The following is a 27,262-nucleotide window of genomic DNA, read 5'->3' as shown; positions in this document are numbered from 1 at the left end:
ACTGGTAATTACAGACCCCTCATTAGGAGGGAATTTAAATCATCCTGGAGAATGGATGAGTCTCAAATGGCACACTATACCCTATTTAGTGCCCTATGGGCCCTGGTCAAAAACAGCGCTGTGTAGGAAATAGGGTGCCATTTGTGATGGAGAAATGTCTTTCATTCTGATGGTGGTGTATTAGATGTTGGTGAAACATGTTGATAGACTACTACTAACTAGGCTATAGTTTAAGTACGGTTGACTCTGGTTCCCCTGGAAAGGCTCAGGTTTAGGGAAGTTGCTCAGGAGTAAAATACACAATTTGTCAACCTGCCTGCATTGCCTTTTATCTACCGCCACTGTTCCCAGATTCCTTCCTTTAGTGTTGAAGAATCCCTCAAAGCAGGAAGTATTTGAGGAGGCCGCCAAACATACTTTAATATCAAGTCAAGCACGCAACCAAGTGTACAGATGCAAGTAAATAAAGAGGATGAGTGTCTTTACAAACCAGGGAGGTACGGGAGATGGCTTGGGCTGATACCGCTGTTTTCAAACGCTACGCCGGTCCTCTTCTCAATAGGCCTTCTATTTGGCTGCTTGGTGTCCTAGGGCTTACGCCAAACGCTGGTGCTTTGAACACCTGATAAAATAAGTGTAATCTGTTCCTTATCATCGGGTCGAGCAGGATGGGAAAAGAGCTCTCGCTCAGGCGTTGAGTAGCGAGATCCGTGTCGCCTTATCGGAAATCCCAGGATTCTTTTCTGGGGGGGTGGGGGTCGCCACACACACACTCGGGTGAAACTCGAAGGCTATGAGTGGAGGCTAAGGTTCCCTCTGATCTTTCCGAGAAGGGGAGAAGAAGGAGGAGGTTCAGGGATAGTTCACGGGACACACTCCACAAGCGCCCAATGTCCTCTCCTCGCTTGGCCTGTGTGCTCTGCATCCCTCGCCCGACGTCCCGTAGATTAGACCTCTCTCATTAAACTTTGTTTATGTTTGCTGTTTTGGATTATTGAGTGGAATCAATGGATTGTATTGATGTATATTTACTCTTCGGGTGTTTTGAGTTTGCATCTCTTCTTTGTGCAATTACATTCCAAATTACATTTAGGATTTGGTTGTTTGTTCTAGATGGGAAGGAGCGGTGGGTTATTCCGGCTGAGTGGCTGTGTGTGTTTACTCTGCGAGAGCTTTGATAGGACCGTACGAACCACCGGTAGACACGCAGTGGCACGCTCATTACAATATCAGATCTACCTACCTGGCTACCTCGCCAGTCATGGGAAGCAAGCTTGTCCTTTTAAAATGTGTTGCATATGTACACAGTTTAACTGCCTGTCATTCATGTCAGGATCATTTACGTATGCATAATTTACATTGGCCTGACAAAATTATGCAATCTGATTTGGTACTGCCCCCTCCACCAGGTGTCCCTGTTTGCTATGCTATAGCTTATTTTATTGAGAGAGTCTAGCTATGTCCCAATTATCTCTCCTTCCTCCTAAAGTATGCACTTGTTCACTTCCCTTTACTGATTTTTAATAAGTATAAGAAATATGGTGGAAACTCCCTCTAGCCCATGATTTTGTGGTCCTCTGTAGCTCAATTGGTAGAACACGGCGCTTGTAACGCCAGGGTAGTGGGTTCGATCCTCGGGACCACCCATACATAAAAATTTATGCACACATGACTGTAAGTCGCTTTGGATAAAAGCGTCTGCTAAATGGTATATTATTTATTATTTATTATTATTTTAGATTTGTGGGAAGTAGTGAATGAGTGTACACTTAAAAGAGAAAGGAGATATTTTTTGGACGCATCCTTCGTTAAGTTATTGTAGTTCGGGGCATTGGGATTAATGAAGTGTGTTGGTCATTTGAGGAAATTGATTATGCAAGTTGGGCTACATATGATATTGTCCAAAATGGCACAATAATGTATTGATAATGGATTAAGATATCAAATTCTCCCCTTTCTTCCCGAACTTTGGTGTCAATGCTTAGGCCTAGGTAGTTTTACGGCACTCCATTGAGAGTAACAAGGATGGTTTTCATTTTGTACCTCATGCCACATCTTCAGACGCAGTAGCTAATTAGTTGAGAGGGCAACGTAACAATGGGTGGCAGGTAGCCTAGCAGTTAAGAGCGTTGGGCCGGTAACCGAAAGGTCGCTGGTACGAATCCCCGAGCCTACTAGGTGAAAGATCTGTGCCCTCGAGCAAGGCACTTAACCCTAATTGCTCCTGTAAGTCGCTCTGGAAAAGAGCGTCTGCTAAATGAATACAATGTAAACAATGTGTCTGAGGCTCGCTAGCCACTCTGGTTCCCGCGGTGTGTTGAGAGGCAGCAGCAGTGTACTCTGGTCCAGATGCTATGCGGCACGATGACCTTGCCAACACCTCCGTCCGTTACCTCAGCATGCTGCTTAGCATAATGCTAGGTGATGTAATCGCTAAACTATAGTGAAGGTTGGAGAGTTCAATTATTTTAAAAAATATATAGCAGCGTCCGTACGTGCACAAACTCTGGAACTCTTTTTGGAGGGGTGCGCTGTCTGCTCTGCTTACTTTTGCTTGAGCAATGTCTCCTCTTAAAATGCTATTATGCACTTTTCCTTTTATTTCCTGCATTAGTTTTCATCATGTAATGATATTGTTCTTGGATGGTGTTCAGATTAATCGATGTTCCTAATAATAGTCACGGCTAGTTGGAGCCTGAAATGTATTTGGAGTCAGTGTAATAAAAGGATTACTGTGAAAAGGTGAGGGTGCAGAGTTTGTTTGGATCCGTTCTCCAGAGAGATGACAGATTTAGATTAAATATGTTGTGGCTGAACAGTCACGGTGCCCCTCAGGGCTCAATGTTGTGTCCGACTCAATTCACAAATCACGTCCTGTTGAACTGCTAGTGTCATTTCCTGTTGCATTGTGACTGCATTTGGTTTGAGGGTTCAACGTTTCCCAACTGCATTCCTGGGACAGGTATTAGGCAGGGCAAAGACAGGATCCACTCTGTTTTTTTGTCCTCCATCTACTCTCTCCATTTCTTTCTTTCTCTTTGGATCCCAAAGCCCATCCAGACAGGGTGTGTCATAATAGTTGGGTGGGAAAAAATATTTGATCAAAGTGATTGGTTCTTCACCCCTGTAACAAAGATTAAATATAATATTTTATTGCACGCTAGTAACAGTGTAACACTGAACTAATTGGTCTTGATCTGCCAATTACCCCAGGGGATGCAAATGGATACTCTTCCACTTGGCTTTGAGGGCTCCAACCTGTATGTCAAGGCTGGAAGTAAAACAGATCAATTAGCCTTAAATGAGCTGCCCTTGTGGTTTTCCTGGAGAATCCCTCGCTGTCTTCTCCCGAGCCCCGGGACCAGTTGGAGCATGCACCCGTTCGCTCGCTAGACAGCACTGACACAGGAGGTTATTTTTTACTTGTTTGAGAGATCACATTGTTATGTACTAAGCAGGATTACCCATTCAGATAAAATATGTGAAATGCCATAAAGGTTGAGGTAAGAAAATACGTATGTGAAGTTGACATGCTCTTAATTGTGGCATTAGTGCACACTCACTTCAACCTTTCTGGAAAAATAACTGTACTTACGTGAGCAGTGACTGAAAATGATTTATCTAACTGGTAAAGGGACACCACTTGCTATGACTGCACAATTCTTGGACATTGATCATGTGTAGCTAATCGAACAGTCTAACTAGCCTCCCTGTTTTATAAAATTAACAAACCTTTTCAGTTATTTGGCAGATATTTGGTAGTTGAATCACTGACTAAGTGGTGCTTGGGTGAGTGAAGTGTAAAGATAACAATGAAGTCAAAAGCTTGATTAAATGACATCCCTGAGACTCTTGTTTGATGTGGTTCTTTTCTGGTCCGCAGGGTCAACATCATCTCACTCTCATTCCCAAGGAAGCGCTCATAGACTCAACAAAGAATTGGACATCGTCCGAGATCAGAGGAATAAACTGGGTGAGTTGCTGGTGCTGCATTATGCTCTACTCGAATTATAATATGTATGGACAGATGCTGTCTTTCGGCGCTTCCCATTCAATTTCCCATTGAAACATATGCAAAGAAGTAGGCTTTTTCGAAATTGCTGAGAGCCGGTGACCCTTTCTTCTCCCTTTCTTAATTTGGACAAGTCTCAAAGCATTTCTGCTCAATAATTATTATTTCCCGTCCTTTTTAGGATATTATAAATGAGGTACAGTGGGTGCACACCGTAGCTTTTGGGGGTTGGGAGGGGGAGAGGAGGCCACAAAGGCACTTAGGATATTGGACAAGATGCAAACTTTATATTGCGCTCAGCCTTTTAGTGGTGTCATTAATTTAGCAGAATGGTGCATATAGAATGCACCTTGGCAAACTTCACAGGCTGCCAATGCTGGCACCAGGGGAGGGAGAGAGACGGAGGGGGGGAGAGAGAGTAGGATGGAGGGCAAGTTAGACAAACTCGTAGGAAGGACACAGGACCACAGTGTTATAAAGTGATTTCAAAAGGGGCATTACATCACAAGTCCTTTACTGTCTGTGGCCAATGATGTGGCCCATCAGTCAGTCTTCAGAAGCCATCAATGCTGACATATTACTATGGTCAGGCAGGTTCTCAATGTGAAGAGCGATTAAAACAGTAGAGATTTAATCTCTGCAACCACCTATTTACGTCAGAACAAGAAGGCATATCAGTAGCAGCAGCACTACCTCTCATCATTTAACAGGTAGACTTATAAATCAAGTTATTCATTTGAATCTCAGCTTTTGTTTGATCTCTACTCTATTATTGTTTCTAGAACGAAGATTGTCTGACTAATTAAAGAGGAAGACTGATTTATGGTTAGTTGTGAAAGCCATATTACCTTCAGCCTCTCTGGGCTCTGATGAGAGAGGAGATGGTGTTGGTACACATTCACGATATATGTTTAACCAAACCAAGTTGTACTAACTCTAAATAAACCCTGAGGCCATGAGGTGTCACTTCTCACCTTTAATATCTTTGATATATTAATGAACCAATTTAGGAAAAGAGTCTTTTATAATATCGGAAGTGATTTACTCTTGATTTAACCTAATGTAGCAGGCGTAAAAGAAACGCCTGAGCGGGTCGGCAAAAACCGGAAGTATCCGTTTTTTTGGCTCCGCCTCTTCTCTGCTTTCCCCCTGAAAACCAGATGCTTCCGGTTTCTACCCGACCGAGCTGAGGGTGCTTTTGATTGATTTGAGGTATTGGTCGTATTTGCATATACGGTACGACTCCAAATTCTGTCTCTTCCTCCGTCTGTCTCTTCCTCCGTCTGTCTCTTCCTCTGTCTGTCTCTTCCTCCGTCTGTCTCTTTGCCCTCTCTCTCACTGCCCCCCCTCCTCATCCTCTCTCTCTCCCCCCCCACCTTTCCTTCTTCCCTCCCCTAGGGAGGAGGAAGAAAGCCTCTGCATGGGAGAAGAACCTGCTCTACCCCATTGTGATGTTAATACTGCTCACAGGGACGGTGAGTCTTCAGATTGATACTACTGCAGCCAGTCAGCCCCACTAAAGCCCCCCCACCCACCACCCCCCGTTTACCCATGGCGTATAAAATAGAAAGCCTTGGTGGCGGCTGGGGAGTTTTCCTGGGTCAACTCAGTCTGCATCCCAAATGGCACCCTATTCCCTATATAGTTCACTACTTTTGACCAAAACCCTATGGCACCCTATTCCCTATATAGTGCACTATATAGGGAATAGGGTGCCACCTGACCCCGTCTGCAGCACAGCGCATCAAGCCCCTGGGTGTGTTGTCTTTTGTCGACCGTGTTTAAGGAATAGTCACATCGCTGCAACAGCTGGGCTTTTAATTGAATCCCCCACATAGAGTAATCTGCCTCATTTAGCATGCTCAGTGCTGTACAGCAGCGGTGCGTTTGCTGAGCCCAAATGCCCCAGATTCTTCAAGCTTAAGTGTGGAACTGCTTACAGAACACACGCATTCCAGAGTACAGACAAACAATCACTTATGATTAGTTCTGTGTTGTCTTTGACCTAATCATGTTAGCTAAACCCTTCTGTTTCTCGGCTCCTACTCCTCCTCCGTAGACCATCTCAGTCCTGCTGGTGGCGCTGAATATCCTCTATCTGCTGGTGGATGAGACGGCCATGCCAAAGGGATCAACGGTAGGGCCTGGCTATAGTGGGTAGAGAGTTACTTCCTGTTCCCCTTTTAAACAGATGCACACCGAAGTCCGTTTTCACACGCAAACACACAACATAGATAAACTCGGAGCGAGGCCGCTACTGAACTAGACCGTTGCGAAGGTGCTCGGCAGTCGCCGGTGACATAAATCAAATTCCGGATATGCTCAGGTGCATGTTGGGAAGAAAGGAAAGAAAGCTCTGGGCCAGATGTTTATCATAGCAGAGCTATGGTCCCCTTTTGTTGAGCTGCTCCTCATTGAAAGTCATTTCACAGCGGCATGCAGATGAAACGTGTGATCTGTGTGTGTCCACGGCAGGTGAAATAAGCTGCATTACCGTCTCCTCAGTTAGTGTGTGTGTGTCTGTTCAGTCAGTAGCTCTGTGGTACTGTGTGGACCAGGCAGGCCAGGTGAACTCCTGTTATGAGTCTGTCTGACTGGAGTGCTTAATGGCCCTCCAGATTGCATCTCCTCTTGCATGCAATGTACTTTCTTAATCTCTTTCTCGTTTCATCTGGTACGACCGAGGTGTGTGTGTGTGTTTTCCTTTCGTCTGACAAAGGCAACAAAATGTATCTTATTTCTGCCTCATTTCTCAGCTCGTCTTGCGGGCGACTGGCCACCCTCCTCGACATTCCAATTATTTTATCGAGGAGATATTTTCTTTGGCATGATGCATCGCAGAAAATCCCCCAAATTACGCTTGTCATGCAGCTTGAGTCCTGGCTCCCTCCTTCCCCTGACAGCCACAGCACCACTAAATGGTTTACGCGTTTGATGAGCTGGATGGATGCCACGCCTCTGATCTCACATCGCTACAGCGACATTGTTGTGGGGGGGTGGGCGGGTGTCCAAAGAGTTGATCAGTATGGATAACATATCCATTTAACAAATGTAATGGGGTGGTGGTGGGGGGGGGTTACGTCCCAATGCCCTCATACTCTGTCTATACACTCTCAGAGAGAAGAGAGCGAGAGAGGGCCGAGAGGGGAAGAAGGAAGAGGAGGGGGAAAGGGAGAGAGGGAGGACTGGGACAGGTAGGATAAAGAGATGGAGAAAGGAGAGGGAGAAGGGAAGATGGAAGGGAAAAAGAGAGCGAGAGAGAGGGCCCGTGGCCTCCAGACTGTGGGAAAGTCAAATGAGCTGTAGGACCAGGAGTAGAGTACAGCAGCACAATGGAGTGGGACTGCGGCTGTTTGTCTATCCCTTAGTCCCGCTCCCTCACAACACTGCATGGCACTCAGCACACTGAGTACTACAGGGCTGCTGCTACTCCAGCCTCCTCCACCTCTCTCTGACTCAGACAGCCTGGGAGGAGAGGAGAGGAGGCGCTCCAGTCAGAGGACAGGGCTTTTTACAGCTTGATGAACGGGTGTAACGAGGACCAATAAAAAAGTGTTATTGCCAGCTCGTCCCTTGTGGAATTAGGACCATCATAGCATTTTACACTGTATTTCATAAATGACCCATTCAGGTGGAGATGGAGCAATAACAAAACCCCAACACCATCTTTCCCTCCACCTCCTCCCTGCGGAGTAGGTTGAAGTTGCCCCTCAACACTGATCTTAGGTCAGTTTTGCATTTCCGTCCAATATTTCTTAATGGGGCAATCCGCAGTTGAAACAATAACGAAGTGGGTACCCCGCCTCAGTTTTGGTAAAAAGCTGAGGTATGGGCCTGAAGAAATGTAACTACAATAAAATTCATAGAGCTATTGATGGAACGACTGTTTTAAGCATATTTTTGTTTACAAACGTGGGAGTTAAACAGGCTCATATTTTGGGTTCTGATGGGGTCTGACAGTTGAACTAAGCTCATGAGGCGTTCATAAGTTATATTCTTCACGAGTCGTTGAGTATATTTCATTAATTTCTAAATCCAAAAATGGATGTAGCAACTGTGGACTGTCCCTTTTTAAGGTTACAATTGGGGAAGCTGAACCTAGATCTGTACCTAGGGGAAACTTCACCCAGAGCCCCACCTCCCACCACCTCCCACCACCGCAGACCTCTGAACCTTTGACTGATGACTAGCATTGCAAAATTCCAGGAACTTTCAATAAATTCCCTGGTTTTCAAGAAATCCCGGTTGGAGGATTCCAAATTTACTGCTTATTCCCTCCAGATTCCGCGAATCAGTCAACTGGGATTTCGGGAAAATTAGGGAATTTATTGATAGTTCCCAGAATTTTGTAATCCTACTGATGACATTCAGTTCCTTGTCAGTCTGCAGCTTTGCAAAAAAACATCTTAATCCACAATGATTATTTTTTCTTTCTGTTATTATCCGTCATTAAAACTATGTGAAGTACATCAAAGCGTGGAGGAGGAGGAGGACGGGACACACCTGAAGGGCCCAGCTGGCCCCGACCGCTGTGTGTATACACGCTCTGCACTCGGCTCATGACCTCACCTGCACACAGGTGCTGTTCGCCGCTAATCCCAGAAGCAACAAACACACCAAGGTGTGTCTGAATGAGCCAGCCACGGCAGGCTGCGACCAACACCTACCTTACCCTCTGCCCCAGCCCGCCCCAGCCCAACATTAGAATGCAAAGGAGACTAGGTTGAAAAGAGGCAGAATGAGAAAGCTGCCACATACACACAGACACAGACACACACACCTGCCACTTTAACATGTTAATATCTTTACAAAATGGCAGAACGGTAACCCTGAAGAGTTTACCTTTCCCATAACATTGACACACAAGCATACACACTCCCTCTCCCTCACACAACCCCTCCCACTATTAATACATGACATCAGATGCTGTGTGCTAATTCCCTGAGAGGGCTCTTCAGCACATGTCTACAGTAAGCTCCTTTAGATGCTACTTGCATAAAAAGGCGTGAAACGACCTGTCAGACTTCCCTTTTTATTCTCTCTTTGCTCTCTTTGTTTGTGTTTGTGCGTGTGTGTGTGTGTGTGCGAGAGAGTTTGTGCAGAGTGTATGAACAAGTGTTTCTTTGTAGGTATGAATACTGTCCGAGCTAGCTCCTAGATGTTGACGCCGGTGAAGTTTTCAACTTGATAGAAATGCAGCACTCTGAACAATAACGTGTCCCTGTGCTGCTGTGCCATAGCATAGATCTCTCCAACGGACAAGCTGCGTCCCAAATGGCACCCTTTTCTGTAAATAGTGCACTACTTTTGAGACGAGCCCCATGGGCCCTGGTCCAAAGTAGTGCACTACAGCAGAGAAAGACATTGGTTGAGTCCCAAATGGGACCCTATTCCGTATATAGTGCACTACTTTTGAAACGAGTCCCTTGGTCCCTGGTGAAAAGTAGTGCACTATAAAGGGAATAAGGTGTCATTTGGGACAGGAACATTGTCTTCCTCTGCTGTGTCTCTCCAACACAGAGACACAGTGGTTAATGTAAACAGCTACGGTGCCAAGTCTGACAAAAGCAAATATCACACAGATGCCGAGGCTAGTGGCGTGTATATATAGATGTATCTTTTTTCCCGCACAAACTTCAGACGGGCAGAAAATATTTGATATGTTTGCTGTAGTATTTGTTGTGTTGTTTTTCTATGTTCAATACTTTTTACTGTAAGCACTTCAATGCCTTTTTGCTTGTTTGAACACCTGTTCACATATTGTGTGATCAACAGTGATTTAAAAAGGGAGTCTTTTCTCTCTTTCATCGCTTTCCATCCATTACTGAGCCGGTTAATTATGTCTGTCTGGGTTGAAGAGAGAACTTTGATTTGTGCCAAGTTTGAACTTTTCCTTCTGTAATCACATGCCCACAGATTACAGAACCTCACTAAGTACTTCACTTGAACTTTGTCATGTACAATCATTTTACTCATGGTTTATTTGTACTGTAAAATAAATGCATTATTTGAGTATTCTTCCGACTACACAAAGACAAATGAGAAATCCTAATTTTGATGATTTTTCTAGCCTTTTGGTCACTACCACTGCAGCATGGGTTTGAATCCAGGCCATTTGCTATTTCAGCCCACTCTCTCATCCCATCTTTCCTCGTCTGTCCTATCTAAGTTGTCCTTAACAAAACATCAACAACAAAACACACTCTCCCTCTGTCGGTCATTCCAGGATCGGGGACTTGGGAACACCTCACTGTCCACGTTCGGAGTCGTCCAGGCCGTCGTCGAGATCATCCTCATGTTGTATCCTTTTAATGACCCCTCTGCTCTGGGGCCATATCTGTATGAATTGTCTCAGACTAGGAGTACTGATCCAGGATCAGGTCCTCTCTGGCCATGTAATCTTATTCATTGTGATCATAAAGGCAAAACTGATCCTAGATCAGCAGTCCTACTCTGAGACACTTGATACATATGGCCCCTGCTCCATGGCGATCTGAGTGACATTCCTAGGACTGGTGGTGTTGACTTAAGACATAGCTTAGCGGGACACCTTCCGGGACATTCTGTCGTGTTTCGTCACCTCTTTTCACCTTTATCCTTGGTGAAAAGGTGCCAACTGGCCACTTTAAATGTCACTAAATGTCCATATTAAGGCTTTTTTGCCCCAAGCGTAAGGATCTCTTGTCCTTGATTCAGCAACAGCTACTTGATGGTGTCCTCAGTTGTCGGCTTCTACAGCTTGCGAGTGTTTGAAGGCCTCACTCCCAGGAAAGACGACACGACCATGACAACGGTAAACACACACACACACACACACACACACACACACACACACACACACACACACACACACACACACGAAGAAGGTGATATATTTAGGCCTCCTTTTGTTTCATCCTCTTCAGCCCTCTCTCTCTCTTCCTTTCTTGCTTTCATTCTTTCTCTATCTCACTCCTCTTCTCTGACGTCTTCCTCACCAGCCCTCAATCTGAATGGTTCAGTTGACCTCTTATTTTCAGGGGAAAACAGTGTGTGTGTGTACGTACTCTGTTTGGCCCACGGTGGCAGCCATTCACTTGGTAATGAGCAGGGGGAACGGTGAGGCTTTGTAACTAGCCAGGTGAAAGGACTTGAAAGCCACAAAGGAGCAGAACCTGGTAATGAGCATCTTCAGAGGGACTAATTGCACAATATGTGGAATCCATTTACTCTGAAGAGGTGTGTGCGCGTCTGTGTGTGTGTGTGTGTGTGTGTACACACACTGACTTGCAAAGGTATTCTCGCCCTCAGTTCTCACACTCAAATGTTTTCATCATGGTCTATCTATTTGTTAATCGAGTTCATTAATTAAAATTCTATACCTGCTGACTCTAACCCTGTCTGTCTCCCTCATGTAGATCATTGGTTGCTGTGTGTCCATCCTGGTGCTGAGTTCAGCCCTGCCAGTTATGTCCAGAACGCTTGGTGAGTCTCTCCTGCCTTTTATTCAACCTTTTTTTATTTTGTTGTGTCCCAAATGGCACCCTATTCCCTATGTAGCGCACTAAAGCGTAGTTGATGGAACCAATAGGTGAGCACAGATGTACATTTTCCACTGAGGACTTTAGTGCACTTTTTTGGATAATCTTTATGACAAACGAATTGGAGGGCAGGGATGAAGGGAGGTGAGGTGACCATCCCAGTCCCGGTCTTAAATAAATGACCATGAGTGCTGGTTAGAGAACTTCAGCCATCCCCTGCCGTCCCAGCCTCCCCCTCAGACCGTTAAGGTTAACAAGTTAAATTCCTTCATAGTTTACCATGGCGATTTGAGAAGAGAATGGAGCAAGAGAGGGAAAAATGACAGGGTAGCAGCGCCATCACAATGGTACTAATAAACACGCAGAGAGCAGACAGCTGTTTAAATAGCATAATCGCCTGTGTGTGTCTGTGTGTGTGTGTCTGTGTGTGTGTCTGTGTGTGTCTGTGTGTGTGTGTTGGCGTACAGCGAGTCATAGGGAGCTTTGCAAAATATCAACAGGTTCTGCTCTGTGATGCTAAAAAGGAATAAAGGTCACCCCCATCCAAAGCCCTCTGGAGGAAGACATGGGGGAGAGGGAGTTTGAATATGTGTGTTATCTAAACTCTTCAGTGTTAACGTTCTGCCATTTTGTGAAGATATTAACATGTCAAAGTGGTGTGTGTGTGAGAACATTTTACATTTTAGTCATTTAGCAGACGCTCTTATCCAGAGCGACTTACAGTTAGTGAATACATATATTTCTTTTTATACTGGCCCCCTGTGGGAATCGAACCCACAACCCTGGCGTTGCAAACGCCATGCTCTATCAACTGAGCTACATCCCTGCCGGCCATTCCCTCCCCTACCCTGGACGATGCTGGGCCAGTTGTGCGCCGCCCATGAGTCTCCCGGTCGCGGCCGGCTGCGACAGAGCCTGGATTCGAACCAGGATCTCTAGTGGCACAGTTAGCACTGCGATGCCTTAGACCACTGCGCCACTCAGGAGTACATCGTACAGAACCAGAGGGCATGATTGATTAAGCAAAATAAGTCAGATTACTTGGGTTTCAACTACTTGAAAAATCCTCCTGTAGCTCAGTTGGTAGAGCATGGCGTTTGCAACGCCAGGGTTGTGGGTTCGATTCCCACGGGGGGCCAGTATGGAAAATGTATGCACTCACTAACTGGAAGTCGCTCTGGATAAAAGCGTCTGCTAAATGACTAAAATGTAAATTTTAATAAACCAATAGAAAACTCCACCAATCTGGCACTCCAAGCAGACTCAAGCAAAATGTCAACGTATTTGAAAGGATTTTTCAAGTATTTGAACCCAGGTCTGACATAAACACAAACATCACTAAGAGTTGAGGTGATGTAGGAGAAAATGGGTCTGATGCCCTATGATAACTGCTGCTCGTACAGTAATCCTGTTGGACAGACGGCATGTTTTATTTAAGCTTCTCTTAAAGGAGAGCCATGGGACCTGTAATGCTACTGAAATGGGAGTGCTCAGTACTCGTTTCTCCGTGGCAGCGACGCCAGGGTTAGTCAGGGTGCAGACAAGGGTAAAAGTCCCATAAACACATTTTATTTCAGAGGGGGAAACGGACGGCTAAAAGAGACCAGTTATGTAAGTGTGTTTGTTTGAATATAGTCTGTGCCTAAATGGCAAGCTATTCCAGGGCTCTACAGTGCGACCATGTTACTCGCATATACACGAGTCTTGTTACCTCAAATATTTTTCATTGATTGTGCTCGTACATTTCTTTGGGTGCTCTACATGTGCTCCTTGTGAAAAAAGGTGGGTGTAGAGCCCTATTATTCCCTACATAGTGCACTACTTTAACCATGGGGAATTGGGTGCCATTTAGGACAAAAACATACACTAGAAACCCCACCCCCATTGAGAAGTAATTTTTCTCTCCCTGTATGTTTGTGTAACTTTTATCTGCAGTGTCCCCAAAAGCACAGTGAGACTCTGGTCACTCCTGTCAGCCTGGCTGCTGTTCCTGGGATAATACACCGTGGCTGGGCAAAAGTAGTGCACTATATAGGGATTAGGGTGCCATTTGGGGCGCACCCTATCAAACAGAGTACAACCATCTCAGAAAATTACAATTTATTACATAGATGCTATTCTAGATAGTCGTCATTTATCGTTCCTTATCTGAAGTCGATTGAATACGTAGGCCACCTTTCTCACCGATTTTAGTGGATGTATTATCAAAATGAATCCGCAAATGTAATCACCACGACGGCTTTCTTCTTACTTGGAATGGATCGTGAGACGAGATGGATTCCACTTGGCCCACATCAGAGCATATGAGCGGAGTGGAGCGGGAGCGAGCGTGGAGCGTGAGCGGACGGATTTTGAACAGAGCGCAGAGCGGAATTTTTAAAAGGACGGAGCGTCGCCCTATGTCCCGCTCCAATTTCGCTCGCTCACACCACGAGTCTGAAGCATGCTCAAGCCTGACCCAGAATCCATCTGTTTAATTTAATTTGTGTCGTCCATGAATTTGTATTTTATAGAGCGAGAGGAGCAGCAGCAGCAACAAGAGAAAAGGGTTGAGGAATTCAAAAGTTTATTCACTGCACGCAAAGGCCCAACCATAACAAGGGAGAGAAAAAGAGAGCTGGATGTAGCATTTTTTGAAATGATTTTCATGGACTATGAACCGCTGAGTAAAGGAGAACGCGAAGGGATGCAACACTTCGCCAGCGCAGCTCAACCGGGCTACACTCCCCCAAGAAACTATGATAAATCAGTACTTTACTTTGTCAAATTTACATCTGAGATGCCCCATTCACATGCTTCAGCTGGCGATCAAAAACGCTGTTAACAAGCACGACAACATTAATAGGCTGTTAGTGAAAGTCGGGCACCTGGTGAAAAGTGTACGCAAGAGCACAGAGGAAACCGACCAATTAGGTGTCCGCCCCACAAATGCCTGCGCCATTCGATGGAGCAGCCAGCTGCGGATGATTCAGTCGTTCATCCGGTTGTTCCAAAAAGACCCGTTATGGTAAAACAAACTCAAGTCTAATGTTGCTAACATCACCCTGAATCAAGTACGGCAGCTGACGCACCTTGTCAGTGTGCTGACACCACTAGCAGACCTCACAGACAAAATGCAGAAGGAGCTGGGGAACCTGGGGATGATCCTCCCTGCTGTCACAGAAATCAAATCCCTGCTCACCGATTACACTCACGCTGCACTTCCAATGGGCATCGCTGCTTTTGCAGAAACATTGGCAAACAACGTGTCAATTCGCTATGGAATATACTATACTGATTAACATCTAATTTTAGCGTCAGTGTTAGATCCCCGTTTCAAGACAGAATGGATAATCCGAGATGAGTCTGTATGCAACAAATTCGGGGAGATAAAGTAAGGCTGTGGTTTTAAGCTAAAAGTGAAATACATGCAGATTTTGTTCCTTTTTTGGAGTGAGCGGGGGGCGATTTGAGTGGAGCGCGATGCAAACTGCGTTGAGCGCTGAGCGATAATGAGCGGACTGGCCTGATGTGTCTTTGAGCGGGGGGAGCGGAGGGGTGAACAGCTCCGTGAGCGAGGAGCTGAGATTCTCACCGCTCCACTCCGCTCATATGCTCTGGCCCACATACACACAGTAATACATAATGCTACATTCTGCAAATGGTGATGATAAAAACTGGCTGAAGTGAAACGATCAGAAGAAGACAGGTTCTTCTAAGAGGGGTTACATCATCTCTAGACACATGCCATATAGCCCTATGGGCCCTGGTCAAAAGTAGTGCACTATATCGGGAATAGGGTGCCATTTGGGACGTAAGCATAGTCTCCTCTCCTGCTAACGGTGCCATTCCAAATGCCAAGAACCCCTTTACTTCCCATCAGCTTTTCTCCAAATACCAAACCGAGATCAAAACAAGGTGTATTGACTGCGGTCTCTCTCCACCCTCTCCCGTCTCTTTACAGGCAATTTGGTTAAAGGCCCTCTGTTCGCCAACTGCTTACAGAGGCTGTAAATACATCTTTACAGACACTCAAGCAATCGCCTAATCTAATTGTTGCGCAGTGGTTTCACGGGCATTACCGGATAAAAAAAATCTAAGAATATTACCTCACACAGTGAGCTATGACAGTTTGGTAATAGCTACATTTGATCAATACTGTGATGAATCGAATGGTTGGTTGATGTTTTGATATTGGGTATGCTTGTCGGGTTTTAATAACAGTGTTAATGCAATCACAGCTTGGGTGCATGCACTGTGACTTAGTTCACACTAAGAACATTGAAGGAAAGCACAGGAATCAATGATAAGAGTGAAGAATATTTACAACTGAAGAATTTTAATCCACCTCAGGGTAAATTATCCTCCTGTTAGTGTCACTTTCTCTCTTTTTTTTTATTGAGAGCAGTAAAACCCTTACGGAAAAACCACATGACTTCTTGTGGAGAATCGCATGATTTCACGTAATGTTTCACATGTGAAAACCTGTTTTTGCAACACCACATTTCACATGTGAAAACAAAATGTTGTCGTTATGATACACAGTGCTTTTAACATAATGTTTTCAATGTACATATTTGAGTACATTGCATATGTTTATTTATACAGTAATTATTATTCAGTGTGTCCTCACTTGGGATTTGAACTCACAACCACTTGGTTCACGGCATTACGATCTTTCTGCTATGCCACCATGTCTGTGTCAATGACTGATTTCACCTGTATTCCCACACTTTGGACTTCAAAGTAAATCTCAGCTTTTTTAAAAATGCACTCAAGATAAACTATTATATTTATCATAGTGATTCAGGAGTAACATTAAAACAGAATAATATGCCTCACGAACATTAGACAATGATACAGAAAACCATCAAATTGCTGAAATAAGTAAATTCAATCAATGATGAGAGAATTGTCAGATTAACTGATTACTAAAATAGAAGTGTAGATGGCACTCTTTTTCTATGTGCAGAGATGTATTATAGGTAATGAATGTGTAGGGTAATGTTACAGACTTTGTGGTACAGCAGAAAGATCAGCGCACCTTAAATCTGGAGGTTGTGAGTTCAAATCCCAGGTGGGGTCATATTTTTGCTGAACAGCGTACTTTAAAACCACCATTACTTTACTTATGATGGTTTGGGACCATTTGGGACCATCACGTTATGTCCTGACGACTGGTAAAACAAATGATCAGGTGATCCTGTGATCTTATGTGAAGTTAATGTGACCACATGTAAAGCAACGTGATAACATGAAACTAAACATGTGACAACATGATCTCATGTGAAAACAATCTTATGTGAATTGTTTCAAAAACATGGTTTCACATGCAAAATGTCACATGTTATGTGTTCCAAAAACATGTTTCACATGTGAAATTGTGATTTTTCATGTGAAATCATACGTTTTTTCGGTAAGGGAACTTTCTGCCACTACTACTGAGATGAGGTTGGTACTCAAATGGCACCCTATTCAACTATGTAGTGCACTTCTTTTGACCAGGGCGCACAGGGCTCTAGTCAAAAGTTATGCACCATATAGGTGAAAAAGGTGCCATTTGGGATGAAGATGTTATTGTACTGGCCGGGCCAGGGCTGGTGGAACATTCTGGAAGGTTCTAGAAGAAGCAGCAGCAGCCCAGGATAAATAAATAGGAAAACAATGGGGTGTTGATGCCTCTGCAGGCAGCGCGTGATCTGCCATGACAGATGGTTTGAAATTGGAAAACCCGCTCATGTCTAGCGGAATCCCAGTGTGTCTCTAAAAGGCTCTGGCCCCACTAGAGAAACGAGGCATTAGCAACACTCCTCCGTAACGTGTTGTCGGATATTATTCATTCTAATCAGACACGTTTTTTACATGGACGATACATTGGAGATAATATAAGACAAGTACTGGAAACAATAGAACACTATATGAAAAATCTGGGAAACCAGGCCTAGTATTCAAAATCTGGGAAACCAGGCCTAGACTTTGAAAAGGCTTTTGATAAAGTACAACTGGAATTTATATATAAATTACTGGAATATTTACATTTTGGAGAATCTCTTATACAATGGGTTAAAGTTATGTATAGTAACCCTAGGTGTAAAATAGTAAATAATGGCTACTTCTCAGAAAGTATTAAACTGTCAAGAGAAGTAAAACAAGGTTGTCCACTATCGGCATATCTATTTATTATGGCCATCGAAATGTTAGCTATAAAAGTCAGCTCCAACAATAGTATCAAGGGGCTAGAAATCCAGGGCTTAAAAACAAAGGTGTCATTGTACGCTGATGAATGTTTTCTTTTAAATCCACAATTTGGATCCCTCCGCAGCCTCATAGAGGATCTAGACAATTTTTCTAACCTCTCTGGATTACAATCGAATTATGATAAGTGTACTACTATATTACGTATTGGATGACAAAAAAATACAACTTTTACATTACCGTGTAGTTTACCAATAAACTGGGATATGACTAAAGAGTGGTCCTCTGTAGCTCAGCTGGTAGAGCACGGTGCTTGTAACGCCAGGGTAGTGGGTTCGATCCCCGGGACCACCCATACACAAACTTTTTTTTTATGCACGCATGACTGTAAGTCGCTTTGGATAAAAGCGTCTGCTAAATGGCATATTATATTATATTATTATAATAAAATGGTCTGACGGTGAAGTGGACATATTAGGTATTCATATTCCGAAATAAATAAATGATCTCTTTACAATACATTTTAATAGAAAGTTAGCAAAAATAGATAAGATCTTGCTACCTTGGAAAGGAAAATACCTGTCTAGTTGTGGAAAAATCACCCTGATTAACTCTTTAGTCATATCCCAGTTTACCTATTTGCTTATGGCCCTGCCTACATCTAACGACTTGTTTTGTTAAATTGTATGAGCAAAAAATATTCCATTTTATTTGGAATGGCAAGCCAGACAAATTAAACGGGCCTATATATATAATGAATATGAATTATTGTTCTGTTTGTTTATGATTCATACTAAGCATACACTGAGACCAGTGGAGGCTGCTGAGGGGAGGACGGCTCATAATAATGTCTGGAATGGAGTCCATGGAATGGTATCAAACACATCAAAGTTGTGGTTTCCATGTGGTTGATACCATACCATGGACTCCATTCCAGACATTATTATGAGCTGTCCTCCCCTCAGCAGCCTCCACTGACTCAGTGTATGCTTAGTATGAATCATAAACAAACAGAACAATGCCTGAACTTAATCGGAACTTCACAAAACTACTTGTGCAGACTTCACAATGATATTACTGCTGGCACAGTAACGTGTCAGGGAAAATGCTCATCCCTGAGATAATAGGGCCAGGTAGTGGAGTGAATGGCTCTGAGTTGCCTGAATGGAGGATTCCCTCTCGCTGGGGGTCAGGCCCGCCCGCCATGAGTTGCACAAGCTGTCTAGGCTACAGTGGAAACCTACAAGATTCTGCTTGTTTACTGTTTGAATTAGATATGTGTACTTCAGAGCAGTTTACTCAGGTGTATGTGTGCAGGTGACTGTGGTCCCATTGATAACCATGCTGCCTGGGGTGTGGCTCGTGTCTTCAGTTTATTTTTTTGTTCCACTCGGTTTTTACACGCTAACAAATTGTCTATACGATCTCACAAACAAAACCGTTTCCTATGAAAGGAATAATATGTAATCTGGCAGACAATGAAAATTACTTTTTTACAGGAAGAGTGGCATTGGCTGCTAAATCAGTTACATAAAGGGTTTGTCTATCCTGGATCTGCCATAGCCTGAGTATCTTAGTATGCAATGTACATCAAATGGTTTTGGGGTATAAGCCCTTCTTTCAATTTGGCCTTTCTTGCCTGTTGAAAGAGTTGGGCTATTGAAGAGAGACACTTTTCAAAGTGCCTCAACTGTCGAAAGAACAGACATTCTTAAATAGTTAATTCGCTGAAACCCCATGCAGTTGTGGAAAGGGAAGGGGTTGTGCTTATAAACACAATGCTCGTCTTGCCAAAGGTGTTTGGAAAAAGAACATGTATATTTAGCGCCTGTCTCTGGGAAAGAATAAAGCTCTCGCTTTCTCTCCAGATTTAGTATAAAACATTTTTGCCCTGTGTTTGTATCGATTGCTCTTGGTTTTTAGTCCATCAATAAAGTTCAATCATGTAATGCTGCTCATCACTACATCTCAATGGGAATCCTAGAATATTGATCGGCCTACATTACACATTACTTAGACAGATAACTCAACCAGGGTTAAGAGCTGGTGTCAGTAAACAGGTTTCCAAGGCTGGTGGAAACAGGACATCTTTTTGTGTCTGTAAAATGTATTATGCGAGAAATGACGGTGGAACCACCTTTTATGTGCAAATATTGATATAATAACCATCATATCGAAGTAAATGTGGAGTCACGTGATGATATGTTACGTATAGGCTTACAACCACAATGTGGAAAAGCATGACAAGTTCATAGGCAGATTAAATAAGTTATGATGAACTTCAAATGGTGGTTAAATGCACAGTGATCATGGACATTTCCAATAGGCTAAATATTGCGCTAAGGCTATTGTTTGAATGCTGGTGACATGACGATCGGTGCTTGGCTTACAATTATCAATAAAATGAGTTTTCTCTTACGCATATCTCCTCATATAACCTTATCAGTGAACTCTTGTCTAGAGAGCATGCGCCAAAACCAGATTGGTCAAGTTTGCTATTTAGTTTTTGTGACAAAACCGTCGGTAGAGATGAAAATTAGATGGAAATCTATTTAACTTGTATTTGTTATTCGGTACATTGGAATTTAATCGCACAAATTATTTTTACGTGCACTACGTCATCACGCACAGCCTTTTATCCACAACAAGTCAGTTTAATGGAAACTCTGGTGGGATAAGGTGCATATTGTTTTTATGCAGATTTTAGAATATTCACATGAAAATATGTCGCCAATAAGTGTGCAAATAAGTGTGAAGTTTCATAATAAACCCCTATGTTCCAGTATCTCAAAATCATCATGATATATTTGATTGTTTTGCGTTAATGAAATCCACCCACTCAAATGGCTAAATATTGAATCTGCTGGTCTTTTATTTAATATCTTAACACTCTTCACAGGTATCACCAGGTTTGATCTTCTCGGAGACTTTGGGAGATTCAATTGGCTGGGAAACTTCTATATCGTCCTATCGTACAACTTGCTGTTTGCCGTGGTAACTACTCTCTGCCTAGTCCGGAAGTTCACCTCAGCGGTCCGAGAGGAACTCTTGAAAGCATTAGGTAACAGCTTTATATTCATATACTCATGTCAAACAAAGTAGAAATTAAATTATTACTGTTTTATTGAGTTACCGGCATTCTTAAAGAATGCATTGCTATATACAATACTTGAGCCTTGTCAAAGATTATTACAGGCAATGAGAACAATCCGAGGATACTGTTTTCAACAACTGATTGCTTACAGATTCATTTATATATTCTTTAAGAACATATTGCTATCTATAATAAAGTTGTACAAAAAGAAAGGCAAGCCCACTTCTCAAAGATTATTACAGACAACAAGAAAAATCGAAGGATAATGTTTTCAATTGTTAATCGCTTACTTCACCCAGCCCCGGCGGCCGACTGGCTCAACCAGGCTTCATCGTCTAAATGTGAGGAGTTTGCGTTATATTTCCATGTAAAAATGGCTAACATAAGCTATGGCATTGCAGTGCAGTCTCTTTGCAATATTGAACCGGATTCTCCCCTAACTCGGCCTCCCACCATTATGAGCTAGTTTTCCATGATTAATGAAAGAGCATTTTAAATCCTCCGCCTGTACAGTGTCTTAGATTTGAGTGCCATTTTTGATACCTTTGACCATAAGATATTGGTATAAATAGTAGTCTGGAGAAATGGGTTGGTCTTTCTGATACACTGCTAAAATGGTTTCACCCCTATCTGCCTGGGAGACAGCTTTGTAAGCCTGGGGAAGTATGTATTATGGAGGGCAGATATCACCTGTGGGATCTATTCTATCCCTAGGCAAAATAATTTGTGAACATGGTGTCAGTTTTCATATCTATGCAGATGACACACAGCTATACATATGTGTAGAACCAGATGACCCTAATGCTATCAACTGATAGGTTAGTTGTTTTTGAGAGCCTTAATACATGAATGTCCAACAACTTTATACATTTGAATGAGGACAAGACTGAGGATCTGGTGATTGGCTTAAAAGTCCAGAGGGGACAGCGAACTTGGTCACCTGGCACTAGTAAAAAGGAGGTTAGGAACTTAGGGGTCATCCTCGACTCATGGTATGTCCCGTTCTTAACCCTTAGCCTACAATGGTTGCGCCCCAATGAAATTGAATTAACATAATAATAAAAATCACCATTAAAATCCATCTGTTTAAGCTGGAGATATGTTTTTTTGCATGGGCCACGTCTCAATCCACCGCATCCGCCGATATCGCCCTTCTGCATCTGCAGTGAAAGGTGGTAGAGCTAGAGCGTGTCAGACCATGAGACATCCCGAAAACCGGTCTTCTCACAAAATCGTATGTAGCGTCAGAACGGTTTGGCCTACAAACTCTATTGAAAGATGACTCTCACGAACACGATGGTGTTCTCCGTTTTGCTCTAGGATGGCCAAAAGCTTCACAAGACTCGTCTGAAGTCGGTACAGCCTCTTCTGCCAATTTCTGTATGTAGCATCCGAACGGTTTGGGCTACACAGTAATATGACCCCTCTGTGGAAAGCTGGGAATCTCACGAAAAAGATGGTGATCTCCGTTTGCGGACGGCCGGACCTGTCTGGCTGGCCGGCCGGACCTAGACTCGCCTGAAGGTCCCCGGCACCAGTTTTAAAAAAATGATGGACGTTTATATGGACGTTTAAAATGTAAATGTATATGGAGATAGTTTAATGCCTAAAATAAGGGGATAAATACATGAAAAAAAAATGAAAAAAGTCCAGATCTTATATCTCTCAGATATAGGATATACACTTCAGAACAAACTTCCTTTAGATCTTTTGGGGGACATTTTTTTGGGACTATCTGTTCCATGTAATGACTTTGTTATTTAGTGCGTTTCTATTGGATAATAGCAGTAATTCCAAATTCAATGTTTCATCCAATTATTTTATTTTATTTTTGATAACTTGAGGGTCTTAAAATTCAAAATCAAAGGACTAAATAATCCTTGGTATGACCATCTTAAAACAATTCCATATGTTATCTTAGAACCCTCCCCTGGCTTAGACAGGGCTTAGACTCCTAGAGGGTTAAGGCCTGGTACAGAATACAACAGCCGTCATAAGGAGAGATGAGACAAAACTAGACAGTTTTAGAATTTTGTGTTGTATAACAGCTTTCTAAAGATAAAAAAATAATAGATACTCGGTTGAGACTGTTTCTACGGTAAAGGTGCCTCTTTACAATGACGTGATAAAGCTTTGAAACAAAGTTGCAACTGGTTGTTTGTAGCAAAGGGTTTCAGCAAACGAGTATCATACAATACATGCACCAGAAACAGTGCACACTTTGTGACCTGTCAGAAAAATATCAGCAATTTAAGCTAGCTATTAACTACAGCAAAATAGCCAGCCAGCTGTCTGCTTGGCTAAACACAGAACGTCTGCGCACTGTTCTTTGATTGGCTAAACTGACAAGTGTCGTCTCACGTCTTTGCTAAGACTTGACATGTTGAATCTTGGAAACTAGACTGTTCAGATCAAGCAAACTTTGTTGGAAAGCTACATAACACCGTCATGTCTCGTCTCAGTAGTTGTAGTTGTATCTGTATTTTACTTTAGTCTTCTTTTAATATCTTATTAATATTCTATTTAATATTCTATCCTGTTTGTCCTTCTTTTTTGCATTCTATGCTGCTTTACCGGTTTGCCATATTTCTTTCTCTGTTTTGTATTATTTATATGTACAGCACATTGAGTTGCTGTCTCTTCACATGAAAATATGTCGCCAATAAGTGTGCAAATAAGTGTGAAGTTTCATAATAAACCCCTATGTTCCAGTATAGCTTAGTTGGTAAGAGCGTTGTGCCAGTAACCGAAAGGTCGCTGGTTCTAATCCCCGAGCCGACTAGGTGAAAAATCTGTCTGTGCCCTTAAGCTCATGTAAGTCGCTCTGGATAAGAGCGTCTGCTAAATGACTAAAATGTATGAATTGTGCCAAATGAATAAAGTTGTATTATTATTATACGCTTTATGCTCAGATTATCTGAACCAAATGAATGCTGTATGATTGAATGTTCTCTCATTTTTACCATAGTTCTTTGCACTGACGAGAAGTTAACCTTTTGGTTTTTTCGTCATTTCAGTAATAATCAATCCAAATGACATATGTCATAGGGAGATGGCGACTTCTGTCATAACTCATAACCTGTTCCAAGGCTGCCTGAGTCTGCATTCTCTGCAACCTAGGCAGCAATATGCCTACTGTGGCTACATCCAGAGAGATATATAGCCTAGTGTTGATTCTTGTCACACACAGACCTTGAATGACAAAGTGGAGGAAATGGTGGCAGAATCCACTGTGCCTTTGGACTGATGTGAAGATGACGAGGCGAAGGGGGAAAGTCTCTAAAGATTGTTGTGACAGGCCCAGGATGTCAGATGTAGAAAATGTCAGACGACAGAGGCAGTAGTTTTCAAAAATATATATATATTCCTCGTCTCTAAGGTTAACTGTGTGTTTTTTAATGAAATTTCTGCCCCTTATCTCTTCCTGACCAGGTCTGGATAAATTACAACTGTCAAACAGCCCCACAGACCCTGAGTCTGGGAAGCTCGCGGCCAACGGGCATCAGAAGACTCTGTGAAAGAGGCAACAGACACACACACACCTCATGGCAGCCAAAGGGAGATTTTGACAGTACTGAACTTCACAGGGGGAGGTGAAAGGGAATGAGTCTGTGTAAGAGACTTAGTATACTCCGACAGTGTCTGACGGGCACTGCGAACTGAGGGGAAGAGTAATTTAGCTTCATGACATTCCCTCCTCTTCCTCCTGGATGGATGGATGGATGCAGGACTTGGACATGGACAGGTTTGAGCCCTCTGATAGACTGGCATCATCACAACAGTTGATGTTGACCTCAACAGTGACTCTGACCATGGGCCACTGAGCCGATGTCTGGGGGACTTTCTTTTTCTCTCAGCACCAATTTCCTCCCTCAATCTTTTCATTCAATCGAATTCTACCCTCTTGTGTTCCGTGCTTCCCTGATCACTTCTTCCGTCCCCCCATCCCATAATTGCACTATGCCCTATTGTCTTGGAGGTGAAATGTAACCTTTCGATGCAGAGGCTGAAGAGATGCTCGCTGACTAGTAGCCTGTTTGTTTCTAACCTCTTCTATTTCCACCACAGTTACTGAGCCCATACAGTGCGTTTCACCAATTTTTAAATCTATTTTGGTTATAAAATGCACATCAATGTGTTATTTGGAGAGAGAGAAGAAATGGCACCGTCTCACAAGTTTACTGAGGAGAGAATTCCTTTTTGAGAATTAGGAAGTAAATGTGTTGTGTATCAGTGGCCATGGGGCATTCACAATTGAATATCTGTATTATATGTAAAGACTTGGTGGTCTCCAATTAGTCATCTTATTCAGTATCTCATGATGTATAGCTGGGCTCTCCAACCCTGGTCCTGGAGAGCTACCCTCCTGTCGGTTTTCGCTCCAAACCCAGTTGTAACTAACCTGATTCAGCTTATCAACCAGGTAATTATTAGAATCAGGTGTGATAGATTAGGGTTGGAGACAAACCTACAGGACGGTAGCTCTCCATGAAAAGGGTTAGAGAGTCCTGGTGTATAGTATGTGGTGAAGTATCGATGGCTACTGGTTTGATAAGTGGACATTTTTTATTTGCTTAAAATATCCACACATTTGAAAAGATGATGGCATTCTTTGATAGACTTACTTGCTGTTGAACTCTCCCTCATAAAAAAAAAAATCATACTGATTACTCTGTAATTTTACGTATCACTCTTAGCCGTTTTACACGTCACACCCAGTTGCTTTGCATGTCCTCACAGGCGTGTGTGTATCGCCACTGCTTCCCTCTTTGCAGAGCTTGCCGGTACATTTAGTACCCGTTCACCTAAGTGACCACACCAGAGATCAGTCAGTGTCTCCTCCATTGACACAGACTGAATGGAGAGGTACTGTAGAGGAGTTAGGAGGGACTAGCCAATCCTTCATCTTTCTGGTCGTCTCAGGCCAGTTGTGAATGTGTCACAATGTGCTCTTTTTATTTTGCATTACTCATACTCTGTGCAGTGCTTTCATTGAATAGAAGATGTAGTTCATTATTTTGTCTTGATTTAATGACTGTTGTTTAGTTGCTGTTGATTTCGATCACTCTCGAGATGGGAAAACTAGAGTGATCCACACTTATTTTTTGGTTCCAAAGAGCACAGATGGCAGCTTTCAAAGTTTCTTCCTGTGGTGGATGTTATGAAAATGTTGTGCGCTGGTAAACTTGATCTCCCTAAATAACTACTATGCTATTTTAAAGTGTTTTATTTCACGGGGCGTTAAGCTTTGTTGTACCTCTTTTTATTGTAAATTTTGTATTTACTTGTAAAATAATTACATTTGTAAGGCGCTTTTTATTATACAGATTAATCTCAAAGTGCATAAGATTTACACAACTAGACAGGGTAACTGAGACAAACAACCCAGCTGACACTACAAAGGACAAGGACACCAAGGAGCACAACTATCAACAGAGAGCCTTCCTAAAGAGAAAGGTCTTTAGGCCTGTTTTAAGGGAACGCAGAGTCTGTGGTGCCTTCAGGTGGTCCGGGAGGGCATTCCAGATGCTGGGGGCGGTCGAGCTGAAAGCTGAATCAGAGTTGAATGTACATACTGTATGTTTCATACCTCTTTTGCATAATTTGGATGTAAATAGTGGGCTGCCGTTAAGCCCCACTGAGTGTTGGTTGTAAATAAGTCTACAGAAGCTCTTGGACTGTGATGTCACTAGAACCACCTTTTATGCCTTAGCAGGAGGAGGAATTCACCAGTCTTTATAAGAGTCACCTGTTAGTGTGTGTGCACATGTAAAAAATTAGCCACCTTAACTGTGAACACCACCCTGTCTCTGGATTTCAATGGCAAACCAGTTTTAATTTATTCATTGTCCTTCACAGTGAATATAGTCTAATCTACTCAACTCAAATGGCTATAGTGGGCTTCGAAAAATACAAATCACCAGGTAACCTGAGCAGTTGTGAAAATGGAAGGTGATGGCCCCAATAATGTGTCAGACTGTTTTTATGGTGACATTAATGTGCTTTCATTGTGATTTGTCATGACGATGCAAATTACAGGGGGACATGATGAGAAAAATGTGTATTTAAATATGCATTTGAGACTTTTCTTGTTTTGCACAGGGACTGTTATGTCGATTTTGATTTTAGTAAAACAAAAAGAGCTGTTTGTCATTTTACATTTACATTTTAGTCATTTAGCAGACGCTCTTATCCAGAGCGACTTACAGTTAGGGGAAACTTATATGCACTCACTGTGTTATTGGATGGAATTTGACAGGAAAGCGGTAATTATTGTCTGTCAAAAGGCTCACCTTAGATTCTGGAGTTCGCACTGCTAAGCCCTGTAGTGTCCTGTCCCCTCATTACAATGCAAGATTATGATCAATCCAATTTGACATCTCCTCAAAGGTTGAATTTGGCCATGCTGATGATACTGTGAAAAGTAATTAAAAATCATTGACCAAAACCCATTCATTCTGT

At 42.9% G+C, this 27,262-nt stretch overlaps 1 protein-coding gene across 2 annotated transcripts in view; it reads left to right on the top strand.

Annotated features, from left to right (window-relative positions):
• lmbr1 (limb development membrane protein 1) overlaps nt 1-24,738 on the top strand; it is a 62,631-nt gene extending 37,893 nt beyond the window's left edge. The window contains exons 10-17 of one of the 2 annotated variants that reach the window (XM_041881086.2): nt 3,884-3,973; nt 5,411-5,487; nt 6,072-6,149; nt 10,239-10,312; nt 10,715-10,805; nt 11,410-11,476; nt 20,606-20,767; nt 24,233-24,738. In XM_041881086.2, coding sequence (XP_041737020.1) covers nt 3,884-3,973; nt 5,411-5,487; nt 6,072-6,149; nt 10,239-10,312; nt 10,715-10,805; nt 11,410-11,476; nt 20,606-20,767; nt 24,233-24,318 — 725 coding nt within the window. In that variant the 3' untranslated portion in view covers nt 24,319-24,738. The remainder of the gene's footprint in view (nt 1-3,883; nt 3,974-5,410; nt 5,488-6,071; nt 6,150-10,238; nt 10,313-10,714; nt 10,806-11,409; nt 11,477-20,605; nt 20,768-24,232) is intronic. The other variant, XM_041881087.2, reaches the window with a different exon arrangement.
• The last annotated feature ends 2,524 nt before the right edge of the window (nt 24,739-27,262 follow it).

The sequence above is a fragment of the Coregonus clupeaformis genome, chromosome 7 (genome assembly GCF_020615455.1).
Source record: "Coregonus clupeaformis isolate EN_2021a chromosome 7, ASM2061545v1, whole genome shotgun sequence".
NCBI lineage: Eukaryota > Metazoa > Chordata > Actinopteri > Salmoniformes > Salmonidae > Coregonus > Coregonus clupeaformis.
This window is presented reverse-complemented; position numbering and strand designations above follow the sequence as displayed.